The sequence below is a fragment of the Lupinus angustifolius genome, chromosome LG04 (assembly GCF_001865875.1).
Source record: "Lupinus angustifolius cultivar Tanjil chromosome LG04, LupAngTanjil_v1.0, whole genome shotgun sequence".
NCBI classification, from domain to species: domain Eukaryota; kingdom Viridiplantae; phylum Streptophyta; class Magnoliopsida; order Fabales; family Fabaceae; genus Lupinus; species Lupinus angustifolius.
Window position 1 is genome coordinate 3,618,619 of NC_032012.1, and position 14,325 is coordinate 3,632,943.

The 14,325-nt window shown below is 34.5% G+C and overlaps 1 protein-coding gene across 1 annotated transcript; it reads left to right on the forward strand.

The window, feature by feature from the left end:
• Positions 1,414-9,338, forward strand: LOC109344551 (importin-5-like). The gene is made up of 20 exons (XM_019583316.1): positions 1,414-3,033; positions 3,182-3,388; positions 3,695-3,799; positions 3,984-4,049; positions 4,126-4,299; positions 4,669-4,743; positions 4,836-4,936; positions 5,216-5,309; positions 5,411-5,477; positions 5,574-5,680; positions 5,801-5,857; positions 5,939-6,097; positions 6,254-6,349; positions 7,050-7,135; positions 7,232-7,295; positions 7,388-7,454; positions 7,558-7,706; positions 8,866-8,957; positions 9,043-9,109; positions 9,196-9,338. The coding sequence occupies exons 1-20, from the start codon at positions 1,414-1,416 to the stop codon at positions 9,280-9,282; spliced, it is 3,540 nt and encodes a 1,179-aa protein (XP_019438861.1). The 3' UTR covers positions 9,283-9,338.

A 14,325-nucleotide genomic window follows, 5' to 3' on the forward strand; every position in this document is an offset into this window, starting at 1 on the left:
AAATTAAGGTGAAAATGACATATGACAAATGATGATATGGAAATAATTTATTTTATTAAAAGTTAATAGATAACATAAAGTCAGTTTTAAGAGATATGAAAATCCCTCATAATGAAATGAGGTACTTGAACTAGTCCATTCAAATGCTTGCACGCCATGTAAAAGATTCCTTGGAGGAGCATATTCCTTTGTCACATACTCAAATTCATTGATGATATGTTAATAGATAGCATGATAAAATCGACAGTGTTGGTTTAAAGAATGCTTTAAGGCTTTTAAAAAACATTTTGCCATGAAAAAGTTGGGTCCTGCAAAACAAATATTTTGAACAAGGATAATCAAAGGCAATGTTATAAAACTCGGTTTGGACTAGTCGGTCCGATCAGTTCAACTGTGAATCGGATATCTGACTGGTCTGAACCTCTCATATAACTGGTTTAACATTAAAATTAGATTGACTCGGTTCGAATCGATCAATTTAAGCCTAAAATCAGTGACTAAGATGGTCGGACCGGTTGAACGACCCGAGTCAAGCAAAAAATATATTTTTAAAAACAACCAAAATAACACCGTTTTAAGATAAAAAAATTTCAACTTATTTGTAATTATATTTATCATTTTCTAACTTAATTTTCGTTGTTTATTTAACTTTATAAATCTATGTGCACTTTTCATGCAATTAAAGCATAATATATATGTTATTTGACGACATTTTTAATTTATTTGTGACATTTTATGGTAGTAAAATATTATTTGTTGGTTATTTAATTAGGTAAAGTAATATTTTTAAAGTAATGTAAGTTAATATTATAATTTTTTTAGAATTTTAATGTAAATCGAATCAACCGGTCAAATCATTGACTCACTGGTCCAACCAATGACTTACTGACTCAACATCTTGACCGATTCATTGATCGGTCTGAGTTTAATAATACTAGTTAAAGGTCATTCAAAGAAGTTGATATAACTATCACAATATAAAAATATTGAGATATCATGATTTATACAAGACCAAACAGTGAATATTAGAATATATGATGGAAACTAGTAAAAAATGTTTATATTTTGGTCATGAAGATCCGGGGTTACCTTGTCTAACTTGAACAAGATTATTTCGAACAAAAAAAACACTTCTGATTTAGGCAAAAACAACAAAATACTCTCTATCTTTATTATAAGGCATTATCTGAGGGGAGCTTCTGATTATTTCGAACAAAACCTCTGTATTGCACTACCGGAGGGAGTAGTTTATAGTAGTAGCTTAAACTTAAACCCCTCAGAATCTATTGAACTTTAGTTCTCTAACCGTTTAAAAACAGATTCCCATAACAGTTACTTTTTCCCTCCAAAACTCACCTTCTTCCATTACTTCTCTTCTATCGGAACATCTTCTTCTTCTTCCATTTCTCAACAATGGAAGATTTTTCACCTTCTTATTCTTCACCTTCATATTCTCCACCTTCCTCTCCACCTCCCTCTCCTCCACACTCAACACAATCTAAACCACTCCATTTCTCAACAACGGAAGCTTTTTCACCTTCTTATTCTCCACCTTCTTATTCACCACCTTCTTATTCTCCACCTTCTTATTCTCCACCTTCCTCTCCACTTCCTCCCTCTCCTCCACACTCTTCACAATCTAAACTACTCCACCCGAATGCTCCGCCGCGCAACCCTTATCATGATCCCTCATTACCCCTGCCTCCGCAGGAATGCTACTATAAACAAGTTGCAGACAAGAGACGCAAAATCGAAATCCAAAGAGACCGATCCATTCTCCATGGATTCGATCTCCAACCAACTGCCACCTCACTCCTCCACTCATACGGTGTCGTATCACTCCAAAACTTCATCAATGATTTCACTAAAGTCCCACTTAAGAAGAGAAATGCTAAGAAGAAACTATTCAATTCACTCGCTTTTCATTACCCTACCTCTTTCTCTCTCAAACTCGCTAAACTACTCTTAATTCACCCTCCGATCCATATTCGAAGCGAGGTTGTTTCGCTTCTCCGAGAGACTCTCACGGAAACGCATGGAAAGGACGATCGAAAAATCAGTTGTCTCATTCTTGTTGAGATAAAAAGTCCTATTCTTGAATCTTTCAAGAACGAGGTTGAGGAAGTGTTATTACTTCCGTTAAGTGAAACAATTGCTAATGTTGCTTCTAGAATCTATGGATTTTCTATAGGAGGTTGGTTAGAGCTTCTTGAATACATAGTTTCGTGTGTTTCTTTGAATCGCAATGATGATGACTCTGTTTTGAAGCAACGAAAAGGGCTCATGTTGTTAGCGGAATTATCTAGTGATGTCATCGAAAACCGTGAGTTTTGGAAGAATCATTACGTGGGTCTATATGAGAATCTCGTGGTTCGAATGGTTGATGAAACTGCTAACGAGAATTTTCAGAATTTGACTTTTAATGCATTGCTTGCATTGATGGGAATGTCGCAAGCATTGGAGGAATTTGAAGTTGGCGGTGATATTTTGTTGTTACTATTGGACTACATAGATCGAAACCCGAGAGAAGAGATTGTGCTGAACAGGGTTCAGGATTTGGGGGATTTTATTTCATTGGATGTTGATGAAGTCATAGATGGGAAAGAGGAAAACATGTTTCAGAGTTTGCTTCGAATTGCGGAGAAAGAAGATGCGAGTGAGGAACTAAGGTGTGCAGCAGTTCAAGTTATAAAGGAGCTAGATGAAAAAAACGTGTACACTATGGCGAAAGTAATGAACGAAATTTCTGATGTGGATGCACGAAGGGTTCTGAAGGTTTCTCTGCTCATGATGTTGCGTATTGAAGAAGATCCACTTTGGTTTAAATCCAATGAAGAAAGTAAGGCTGGGATCTCACAAAGTTTTGCACTTGGAAGGTTCTTGATGTATTGGCTCTGTTTTGAAGCAGATGGAAGTATCATAGTTCCTATGGCAATTGAGTTTCTTAAAACATCATACTCAGCTTCTAAGAATTGGAGAAAACGTCATGCGGGAATGCTTTTGATTGCTGCATTTTCAGAACGGCAAAAAAATGTAATGCAATAGTTTATCTTCGATAGAATGTAATAGCTAGCGTCGCTTGACTCATACATCTGACTTTGTTGTTGTTTTTTTATTATCAAAATGCTTAAGATTCATTTATGCTTGTGTTTTTAACATTCTTTCTTGGTTGATGGCACAGGACATTGTTAAGTGCTTTGTGGAATTTGAGAGCTTGATTATGAAGTCGCTGAATGATGGTCACCACCGTGTGGTTTGGGCTGCAATAAATGCAACGAAGTGGTTGGGTGAATGTAAGCTAATACCACATGGCAAGTACCAGTATCATATGAAGTTCTTCGCTAAACTGTTTAGCATTGTTAAGTCTATCCATTGCTCCAAATTACAGGTAAATGAAGAGTTGCTTGTTTTCTGTTACTCACATCTGTCATTGTTAAGTCATCACTTGAGTGCTGCTTTCATAACAGTCTTCAAGCATAAGTCTATCACAACTTACAATTGATTGTTTCATAACTTCATCTCTTTTTTAACTAGGGTAAATACAAACTGTTATCATTCATGTTGGAATCTGTTATGTTTTACCTTGACATAGTAATTATCTTATAAGTTAATTTCGATGAACTTTTTCTCTGCCTAAAGCAAAGCATTACTTATTCAATTGACAAGGTAGCTTTGTGATTAATACTTTCTGCAGGTAAATGCTATTATAGCTATTCGTACCCTGGCGATAAATTGTGGCTTAGACAAAATGACATCTTTTGGGGAAGAAATTGTTGTAGTAATGCTTGAACTTCTTAAGGTATATTACTTGCAATTTTCACTATCAACATCTCCTTTCCACAAGTAGCTGTGCTAGTAATCATTGCATATGGTTTTATTGTCTATATGATTGTTCCAATATACTACACACCAAATTGATATAATCTCACCCTTAGTTTTCTATGGTTTCTTACTTTAAGCTGATGATTTATGTGAGCTTTCAGAATGACCAGGCGAAGATAAAGGAAGAAGCTGTTGAAACCCTGGAATCAGTTGCAGCTTTAATACCGGTATGTCTTGATATCTGAAGCCCAATCATGGTGTAGGTTTGTCAAATGTGAATCTAATTGTAATTATTGCATGCAGACCAATTTTAAAAAATACTACCATAGAACTATGGAAACACTGAAAGGCATCCTGTTTCATAACCATAACAAGCCAAGTCTTTTGCTCCGCATCAAATCTCTAGAGTGCATGAGTAGTATTCTTTCGAGAACTGAAAATGCCAAAGCCAAGTTCATACAAGAGGATGCTGTAAATGTGAGTATTTCTGCTATTTTCAATTGTTTCATTCTACCAAGGAAAATTTGGTAGTTGTTTCAAACTTATTTATTCAATCTAAATGACAAATATTGGTTCTCAATTTTTTTCTTCTTATATTTTCTTTTTCTATACTTCAATATGTTTGGGGGAAAATCAGACTAATACTTTCTTTTTCTATACTTCAGTATGCTCAATATGTAAATATCATTGCTTAATCCACAAAAAACTTTGAATACTTGCTCTACCTTATGATCTTGACCATATCATTAAGAGTCCGAGTTAAATTTGTGAAAAGATTCTCATGAAAGGCTGTCAAATAATGATGAAACTATGTATCTGTTCTAATTATCTTGTAATGCTTTGAAGGTCATGAACATTCTAATATCGCTCGAAAGAAATTTGAGCAGCACAGATTACCTAGTGAGAAACCACATATTAAAGGTATTTTTATGTTTCTTTGAAATGACTTAAAGGCTGTCAAATTGTATTTATGCTTAAGGTTGAGAAATCACTAAACTGCAAACACTATACAGGCACTGGATCAATTCTGCCGACTTCCAGGAGTGGATGTTGATAGACATTTCAATAATTTGTTGCCTATGTTGATTCGCTCTTCTAAAGATGATTTTGATAGGTTTGCCCACCACTTTCCAGTAGCATTGAAATTGATAAAGAATATAAATTTAATTGAAAGTCACACTATTTTAATGATAGGTCAACATTTAATTGAGTGATAGTGCAAAATATTTATGAGAACCCTCATGTGAATCATTGTTTTGTGGCATTGATTAAGCTTGAGAGGTAAAACAATTTATGAGAACCCTAAACAATTTAGTCCTGTTATAAATTTTGTTCATAAGGAATTGATATACTCATTTGCAGTTATTGCCTATATGACAATTTTTTGGTGCAGTTGTTTGGACGAAAATGGGAGAATTCATGTTCTTAATATACTGTCACACTTGTCTGTTCGGTCAATGCGAGTGTTTTACCCTCATGTTGGCAGGGTCAGTGAGATACATTAAATTATGTATTAATTAGTTGATGCCTTTTATTTTTATTTAACACTAAAATAAGCATGTGACTGAGCACAAATTCATATGTTTAGGTCGCTAATATTTTTGCGGACTGTCTTACTTGTTCCAGTTCTGAAACTCGAAAGGTTTCCGCTTCAGGTGAACATAATACAAAATCATTTGAGTTGAACTTTAAGGCCTTCACATTCGTGTGTAGCCCTTGTTTGATAAAAATAATTCACATTTCTTTTCCAGGGGTTCCAAGCCTATTGATTTGCACATACTCAGTTGAGACAAATGAACTGATCCAAGGATCTATGCTTTTCATCCTAGTACACACTCTGATTAAAGCATTACACATGGTATTTAGTCCTTACTTCTTATTGTTATGGCTTCATTTGTGACCCCTTTTCTCCCACTGGTATACATGAAGAACAATTTAGTTTACTTTAGTGATTTGATGTTCAAATTACTACATGCAGGAAACTAATGGTACTGTGCGTATAATAATGTTAAAGAAACTCCCCGAGTGCATTTCGGTATGCCTGATATCCTGAAAGATTTTAGGGATTTATAGAGTAACTATTTCTTGATCTAAATGTACACTGCAAAATATGCAGATCTGTGGCTCATTTTTCACCACTACACTAATCAAGAAGATTGCTGATGAGATAAAACATATACTAAGTACATGGTTCAATAAGCTTATTGAAAGCTATAGATCACAAGCTGGGAGTCTTGGAGAAAATGAAGATTTACCAGATGAAGAAATAATTCAAGTTCTGTCTTCAAGTTCTCTTTTTTTCCTCATCTGATATTTACATATTAAACATCTTGTTTTGGATATATCCAATTTTCATTTTTGGTGTAACTCTGGGTGTCATTCTAAATTAGGAGCTTAATATTTTCCTTACATACTTTTTTACTTATAACAGGGTGTAAAGCTCTTAATAATTAGAGCCGCTGAAACATTAAAAGGTCGATTTTCGCCATTCCTTGATGACATTTTGTCAAATGTTGCACTACTTTGGGTCAGTATCTTTTTCTCTGGTATTCTTTCCAATCTAACTGTATTTCAAACTGGACATAGAAGTGTATATCTTGTTACACTTTGCTGAGTTGCTCAGGTATTTATTATATAAAAAGTTCACTATATTTTTATGTGTTAATTTATTCCCTGCTTTTAATTTTATGATTGCATGTCAAGTGATGTGCTCAATCTTATTATTAGACTAGAGATGATCCCATGTTTATCGTTCAATTTAACATAAACGGTTATTGTGAGATATTCTCTGAATGATTCGGAACATTCCTAGTTTGAATCATTGCATATATTTTTTTAGGAAATTCGATTTTAAGATTTAATTGGCAATTTGATTAAGATATGGGTATCGAGTGAGTGTAAGTGTAATATCTTATTATGAGAATAAAATGATTAAGTATTCTTCTCCCTAAAGGATAAAATGACTAATCACAAATCATTAGAGGGCACTAGGGCAGTACCCAAAAAAACTTGATTGGAACGTGTAATGCAGGTATATTGGAATGTTAATTACTCACAAGTTAAGAAATATTCATATTCATGTGGAAGGCATTATTATTATAAAATATAAATCTCATTAATGTCAATAAGAAATATTGGATTGTTATCTGTTTTATGTATTCTTTAACACTTAACAGTCATCTTCTCATAAATTTCATTATTGCTTGCTTCTGCATGGTCTTTGGCAGGGCAATGATTTCCCAGATAGAGTTAAAGCAATTGCAATTGCCATTTTTAACGTTATTGTTCCACTTTTCCCAGATAAATTGCAAATGTAACTCCACTTTCTTTTATCTAGATTGTCTTAAATTATGGCTGCAGGGTCCCCTATGTTTATAATATGTCTTGTATCTGAATGCTGTCTGAACAGGTTTCATGGCATATATACTTATGAACTCTTGAAAGCCAAGGACAAAAGTCTTCAAGCGCAACGGGTACTTGCAAAATTGCACCAGTAATTTTGTGTTTTTATCCATTGATTTAGAATGCCTTAAAATATTTGTTCTTTAAATATTAATTCTTTCAGGAAATTGCGCGGGGGATTGGTATCTGTGCTGAGTTTGGAGGACATATTTTTGGAACCATTGTTAATGGTAGCTTCTTTGAGCTCTTAGAAATACAGAAGTACACTAAGTCTAAACCTTATATATACTTGCTTTGTTAACATGACTGACTAGTTATGGGTTTTATATATAGTTGCTATCTCCAAGCTATACTGTTTGATAGAAGATGGACGTTCAATTATGGGAGAAGAAACTGAGGATGGTGCAAAGATATCCGATATGGCAGTTTCAGCTCTTGGGAAGATATGTGAATTTCAATGTGAAAATATTGATGACCCTCAGGTAATAATCTTCCATATAAAACAACTCTTGGGAAAGCAGTTTTTTATACTTTTATTGGCTTCATTGTTCATGGTCTGAGATTTATATTTATTTGTGTGGAGAGATGAAAAATCTGTGGAATTTTCAATCTTCAATTTTAGAGAACAATTGTTAACTTAAAAAGCAAAAAAGAATCCTTTTACTGATAAATATTCAAGCAATCAAAAGTAAAATCTTAATTTTATTCATAACAGACACAGAAGAAATGTCATTTAAGGCTCTGTATTTTTCTTAAGAAAACTTCAGGGGTTTACTTACTCTTCTAAAATCCCTGGCTGCCAAATTCATGTTGGGAAAAGATAAATTGAATATTTGATTGGTTTTATTAAGGGGTATGTGTATGCATATATAAAAATAATGTGTGTGAGTCTTTGCATGTGTGTGAGAGAGAGGAGGTCTATGGGAAATACATAAAAAATGTCCCTGTTGATAAGCTAAATCTTCATATTATAAATTATTCAGTATATTGGTTAGGTGCAGCTGCTATTCTTAACTTCAAGGATAATAATATGGGAGCAGATTTAAGATGGAAGAATCACAGTTGGCACCAAAACCAAAAAGAAGTGTAAGCATTTGATGAATATACCAAAATCAAGCCAGTAAACTGATACAAGTCATGGAAAATGAAATCACTGCTATAAAATGAAGTAAAAATATGAAGAAGAAAAATTGGTCCAGAAATGTATTTGGGTGTTATCTTCAGCAGATACTTTTTAGCTGATGCAAGTATAATTCTTCCACACTTGGATCGCACTTCATAGAAGAATTGCAGGAGCAGGACATTGGTTCTGTAAACTGTTCTGTAAGTTCCTTTTGTGTTACAAATTAGGAATAGAATATCAGGTCTAAATTAATATTTCTGCACAGTTGTTAAAAAGTATAATATTGCACATAATTCCTCATAAGAGTTACATTACTCCTTTGTACTTGAGACTCTGTTGATTTATAATCTAAAATTTCATAACAAAGCCTAAAACTGAAGCATGACGCAAATTATCATACTTACAGGAATTTACAACAAAAAAAACTTACAGACTATTTCTGTGTTCTACTATTCAATTATGTATTCCATTCATTTTTAGTTCTTCGTTATCCTCAACTATATAGTGCTATTAAGCAGGTTTTTCGGACCTGGTTAAACTACTTGCCATTAACGAATGATGCCCAAGAAGCCAGAAATGTACATGCACAACTTTCTAAATTGTTACAGAGGTATCAATCTTGATTCCCTTTTTTGTTGTATCATGTTCAAATTATCACATGGATAAATATGTTCACATGTTGAAAACTACAACAGGAAAGATGTGCATATTTTGGGTCCTAATAAGGAAAATCTAGCAAAGATTATGACGATATTGAGAGCAGTAAGTTAATCTTATCTTTATCTCCTGTCTACTGATATATGGATTAATCTGTCTTAACCATGTTGCTTAATTATTTTTTGTTGTAGATTTTATTTAGGAGTGATGAACTTGTAACTGAGGAAACTTTTTCAGAGATACTTGACTTCATGGATAAACATGGTGGTGGATTCTAGTAACATTCATGTATAGAGAATATTTCCTTGTGGAAAAATAAGGGAATATTTTGATATTCCAATGTGTAAAATGTGTAAAGGAACAACTATAAATGGTACAGTTTTTTAAAATTGATAACAGTTTCAGATTTGTGTGATATTTTTACTTTTATGAAAGTGGTGAAATGACATCTTTTCCTTTGTATGGGAGTTCACGAGAAGAGATAGAAGGTTTTGAAGAATTTTCCAAACCTTCATGATCCTAAGTTCCAAGGTTCTTCCATAATGGGGTGTTTTTGGAAGGATAACAACTCAAAATATCTCACTACTTTTATTAACATTTTCTAATTACATTTGTATCTTTGTGTCATTTATGCTTTACTACTATGTTTATTTTTTTATAGCAAAAGGAGCAACCACACCCCGAAATATATTAGATGGAAAAGTTACAATAGAGAATTAGAAGGTTACAAATCTAAAGCTTGGAAGACCAAGCCTATTTCTAACAACATCCTTGGTAACAAAGTGAGGAATAACAGTTCAAGAGGATTTGGTTTTAGTCATGATGCCATAATTAGCCAATTTATCTGCTCACAAATTCCCTTCCCTATATATGTGAGAGATTATACAATCCATAGATACCAAAGTTAATTTGCATATAGACCATTTGTTCATCAATTTCCAAGGAGGGAAGTGCTTTCCGTTAAATATGTCAACTACTAATGAAGAATCACTTTCTAACCACACTAAGTATCAGCCCTTAGAATGAGCAAAATGAATTACTGTGATTGCTGCATTGAGCTCAACAAAAAGAGAATCTTGAATATCAAAGAAATCAGCAAAACAGGCCAAGAATTCACCATTGCAATCCTTGAAAATTGCAGCCCCGGCAGGACCAAGGTAGCCTCTAGTAGCCCCATTCAAGTTAATTTTGATCCATCCCCTAGCAGGGGGAGACCAAATCACCTCAATTATAGAAGGAGCTTTAGTATAATTGGTGTACACCTTGAAAGTTTTGAGAATGCAAAGCTCTTGTAGAGTAGGCTTGGCAGTGGCCATAGTTGTGTTTCTAGAAAGAGCAGAAGCCATTTTAATGATATTCAAGGCTTGAGAGAAATTGAATCTCTTATCTTCAAAGTGAATCTAATTTCTGCACCACCAAATTGTGCTGACAGTATGAGTCATGCAGGCAAAGAACATGAACTTAACTTGGTCACTCCAAGATCTCATGCAAACCAGTAAAATAAAAGAGATTGAGGAATTATCCAGAATGATGTCAAAAGTGTAGTTTATCCAATTCTAGAGAGACACAGTAAAAGGACACCTCAGATATAGGTGCTTGGAGCTTTCTATTGAGGCCAAACAGATACTACACACAAAAGCAAGATTGCAGCCTCTTTTTTGCAGATTTTCATTAGTGGGCATTTTGTTGTTGATTAACCTCCAAAATGTAAATGATTTTGAAGGAGGAATAGCAAAGACCAAATATGGAGACACCAATTAGGCTGGTTAGGAGTTGGAGATATGTAATTGTATGCCTCTTTCAAATTAAGCACCCCATCATTAGTGTCCATCCAACAAATTCTTTCCACACAACCAGATGCACTGGTTTTGGAAATGTTCCTTGCCATAGTAGGAAATTTGTCCATCAATAACTTAGGAAGGATCCCTATTGAGTTAGACATAAAGTCAAGAACAATGGCCTTTAAATTAGAGTGCAACTCCTTAGGAATTCTCAGATGATCAACCAAAGGCTCCCCCAACCAGTTATCCTTCCAAAAACTGATGTTCTACCCTTTCCTATGGTCTAGATTGAATTCTCAATAGCAGCATGCCAATTGAGCTTGATTCCAAGCCAAATGGATGCTTTAAAGTATCTGGATGAATGAATAGCACTAGAGCCAAATCTTTTTCTGTAGTACACAGCCTAATCCTTGTCAGAACTCAACATCTCCCAAGCAAGCTTTATGAGAGTAGCCTGATTTAGCTTCTTTATGGATCTAATTCCAAGACCACCCTTTTTATAGGAGCACAAACTTGAGACCAAGCCACAGTTACAAGCTTTCTAGAGTTAATATGCCCTAACCATATGAAGTTTCTGATGCAAGAAACCAACTTCTTAAGTAAGCTATGATGCTAAGCATAGATATGAAAGTTGTAAAGGAGCATACTATGAATCATAGATTTGACCAATTCCACTCTGCCCATAATTAAAAGGGAAAGGTGCTATTTTGTTGATTCATTTTTTTATTTAATGGATACATGGTTGAATTACTATTAGTATCAATGCCTCAGAATCAAAGTTAAGACACTATTATGTTATGGGGCACATTTTGGTGTGTATCTATTTTTGCATACCAGATGATATATTCTAAATATCTTAGGGTAATAAAATAATATAAAATACAGAGTGTAGATTAACTAATCTTCAATCTAGGATACATATGTATCCGTAATAGACTGAAACGGCTTCCATTATTTCTATTAAACCAATAACCTTTCCATTTTGTTAGTTTCCTTAGAATCATATCAGCAATGGGATGCAAATGAAAAATTTTAGGCTTGCCTTTGAACAAGGAAACACCCAAGTATGGGAAAGGAAGAACCCCACCATTAAAACCCAAGTAAGATGAAATATTGGCACTTTTCCTAGTAGAGGCAATAGTAGTGAAAAATTTGCACTTACTGGGATTAATGTGATGACAAGAAACTTCATCATAATCCTTAAGCAGGTGCATTTTAGCGAGTAGCTCCCTCTTGATGCCTTTGCAAAATATGAGAATATCATCAGCATAAAACACATGGCTAGTCGTGCTTAAACCATTAGGACCAGTGATTGTGCTAAGCTTGTTCTCAGCAAGAAATTTAGAAATACCTCTATTTAAAACATCTTCAGTTAAATAGGATAGCAAGGGGGAAATGATCACCTTGCTTAACCCCTCTAAGACAACTGAAAAACCCAGCATTTTGACCATTCACACATATGGAAAGCTTAGTTGAGTGAAGTATAACCTTGATCCAATTAATAAATTTATCATGAAAACTAAAGGCCTTAAGAGTTTGAAACAAGAATTCTCAGTCCAAAGTATCAAAAGCTTTTCTCACATCAAGTTTGATTGCCATGTTCCCACCAAAGCATTTATGGTCCAGAAGATTAATAGCTTCAGAGGCTGAACAGATACAATCTTGAATATGTTTGTCTCTAATGAAGCCTTTCTACTAAGGAGAAATGATTCTAGAAGCAATGATAGACAATATGTTTGCTAATACCTTAGTAATGATCTTGAATTGGAAGTTTGCAAGAGCTATAGGCCTAAAATCCTCAATTTTGTCAGCATTAGCAGAACATAGGAATCAAAATCACAATATTGGAGTTGAGATTTGGCAGCAACCAACCTTGAGAAAAGAATTGTTTGGCTGATGCACAAACATCCTTACCAATAATATCCCAATAATTTTGATAAAAACCACCACCAAACCCATATGGACTAGGAGCCCTCTCTCCATTTAAAGAGAAGACAACAACTTTAATTTCCTCTAGGGATGAAATGCCTATGAGGTTAAGGTTTTCTTTAGAATTCACAAGGTTTGGAATGACATCCTGGACCAAATGGTCGGGAGAAGAATCATTAGGAGTGATAAATAAAGTAGAATAGTATCCTAAAGCATGGTTGGCAATATCCGCTTGGTTAGTAAGGATTATCTTACCATCCTTAATCACAAACATGGATTTAGCAACCTATCTAATCTTAGTAATCTTATGTAAAAAGCTTATGTTCCTGTCTCCATTGATATGTTAGTTGACTCTTGACTTTTCTTTCCAAAATTCTTCTTCCATAGACAGGGTATTCAGCAAATTACCTTGGGAAACACATTCCTGATCGAGAAAATCATGTTTAGGACCATTCTCATTGATACAAGACTGAATATCCCCCACAGAGGACAAAACCTCCTGCACTCTTTGATGATTATTGCCAAAGACATTCCAATTCCAGGATTTAAGCTTGGCCTTAAGCCTTTTTAACTTTTCAGCTAAAATAAACATTGGACAACCAAAGATAACCTCTTTCTAAGCATTAACAATGACCCTGCCACAATCAGGGTGGCTCATCCACATCTTGAGGAATCTAAAAGGAGTTATTCTTCTGTCACTAGAAGAAGATGATGATGATAATAGAAGAGGGCGGTGATCAGATGAGATTCTAGGAAGAGCGCAACATAAACATGATTCCAAGCTGAGATCTACTCCTCATTACACAAACATTTATCAAGCCTTTTCTTTGTGAGAGTTGAACCTCTTCTTTTATTTGACCAAGTAAAATCAGCTCCCCTGGTATTTAGGTGAATAAGGTTAGCATCCTTAGAGAAAGAGAGGAAATCCTCATAGGGAATTCTGCTAGGAAGCCTGGTTCCTCTACACTCATTAGAACCCAAGACTACATTAAAATCCTGAATACAACTCCAGAGGCCAGCATTAGAACTCATAACAACTTTGATGTCATTCCATAGAAATCTTCTCTGAATGTAAAGATTATGAGCATACACAGCACACGATGAACAAGCTTATTCTCTATAGGTAAGGATAGAGCTATAAATTGGCTAGAGGAAGCAATAACAAAGGGGGGTAAATCCTTATTAAAAAAACCCAAATATTAGACTGCAAAAAACCCTATCATTAGTTGCAAACAAGATAAGGTGTATGTCGCGCCCCGATTTTCGGCTGCACGATCTTATTAGAGTCGCCACTTCATTTTTTCACTAAAAAAAATGTAGAATAATCTTTTGACCCAATCGCATTGGGCCTTAGACTTTGATATCCAGGTTCAGGAGTCGATTACAGACTAGGGAAGGTATTAACACCTTATTTCCCTATTTGAACGGCACTCTTACTATATTGTATGGATTATTAATTATATGTTTACCAAAAAAAGAAAAATACTTTAAATTATTATTATGTCTGACAAGATATGATTTTGGTCATACGTATCCCCTTTATGTGAATCAAGACTACGTAGTTCTTTGGGTAGAAAAAAGTTTGTTGGTTGGGTTAATTTTATTTCTTAA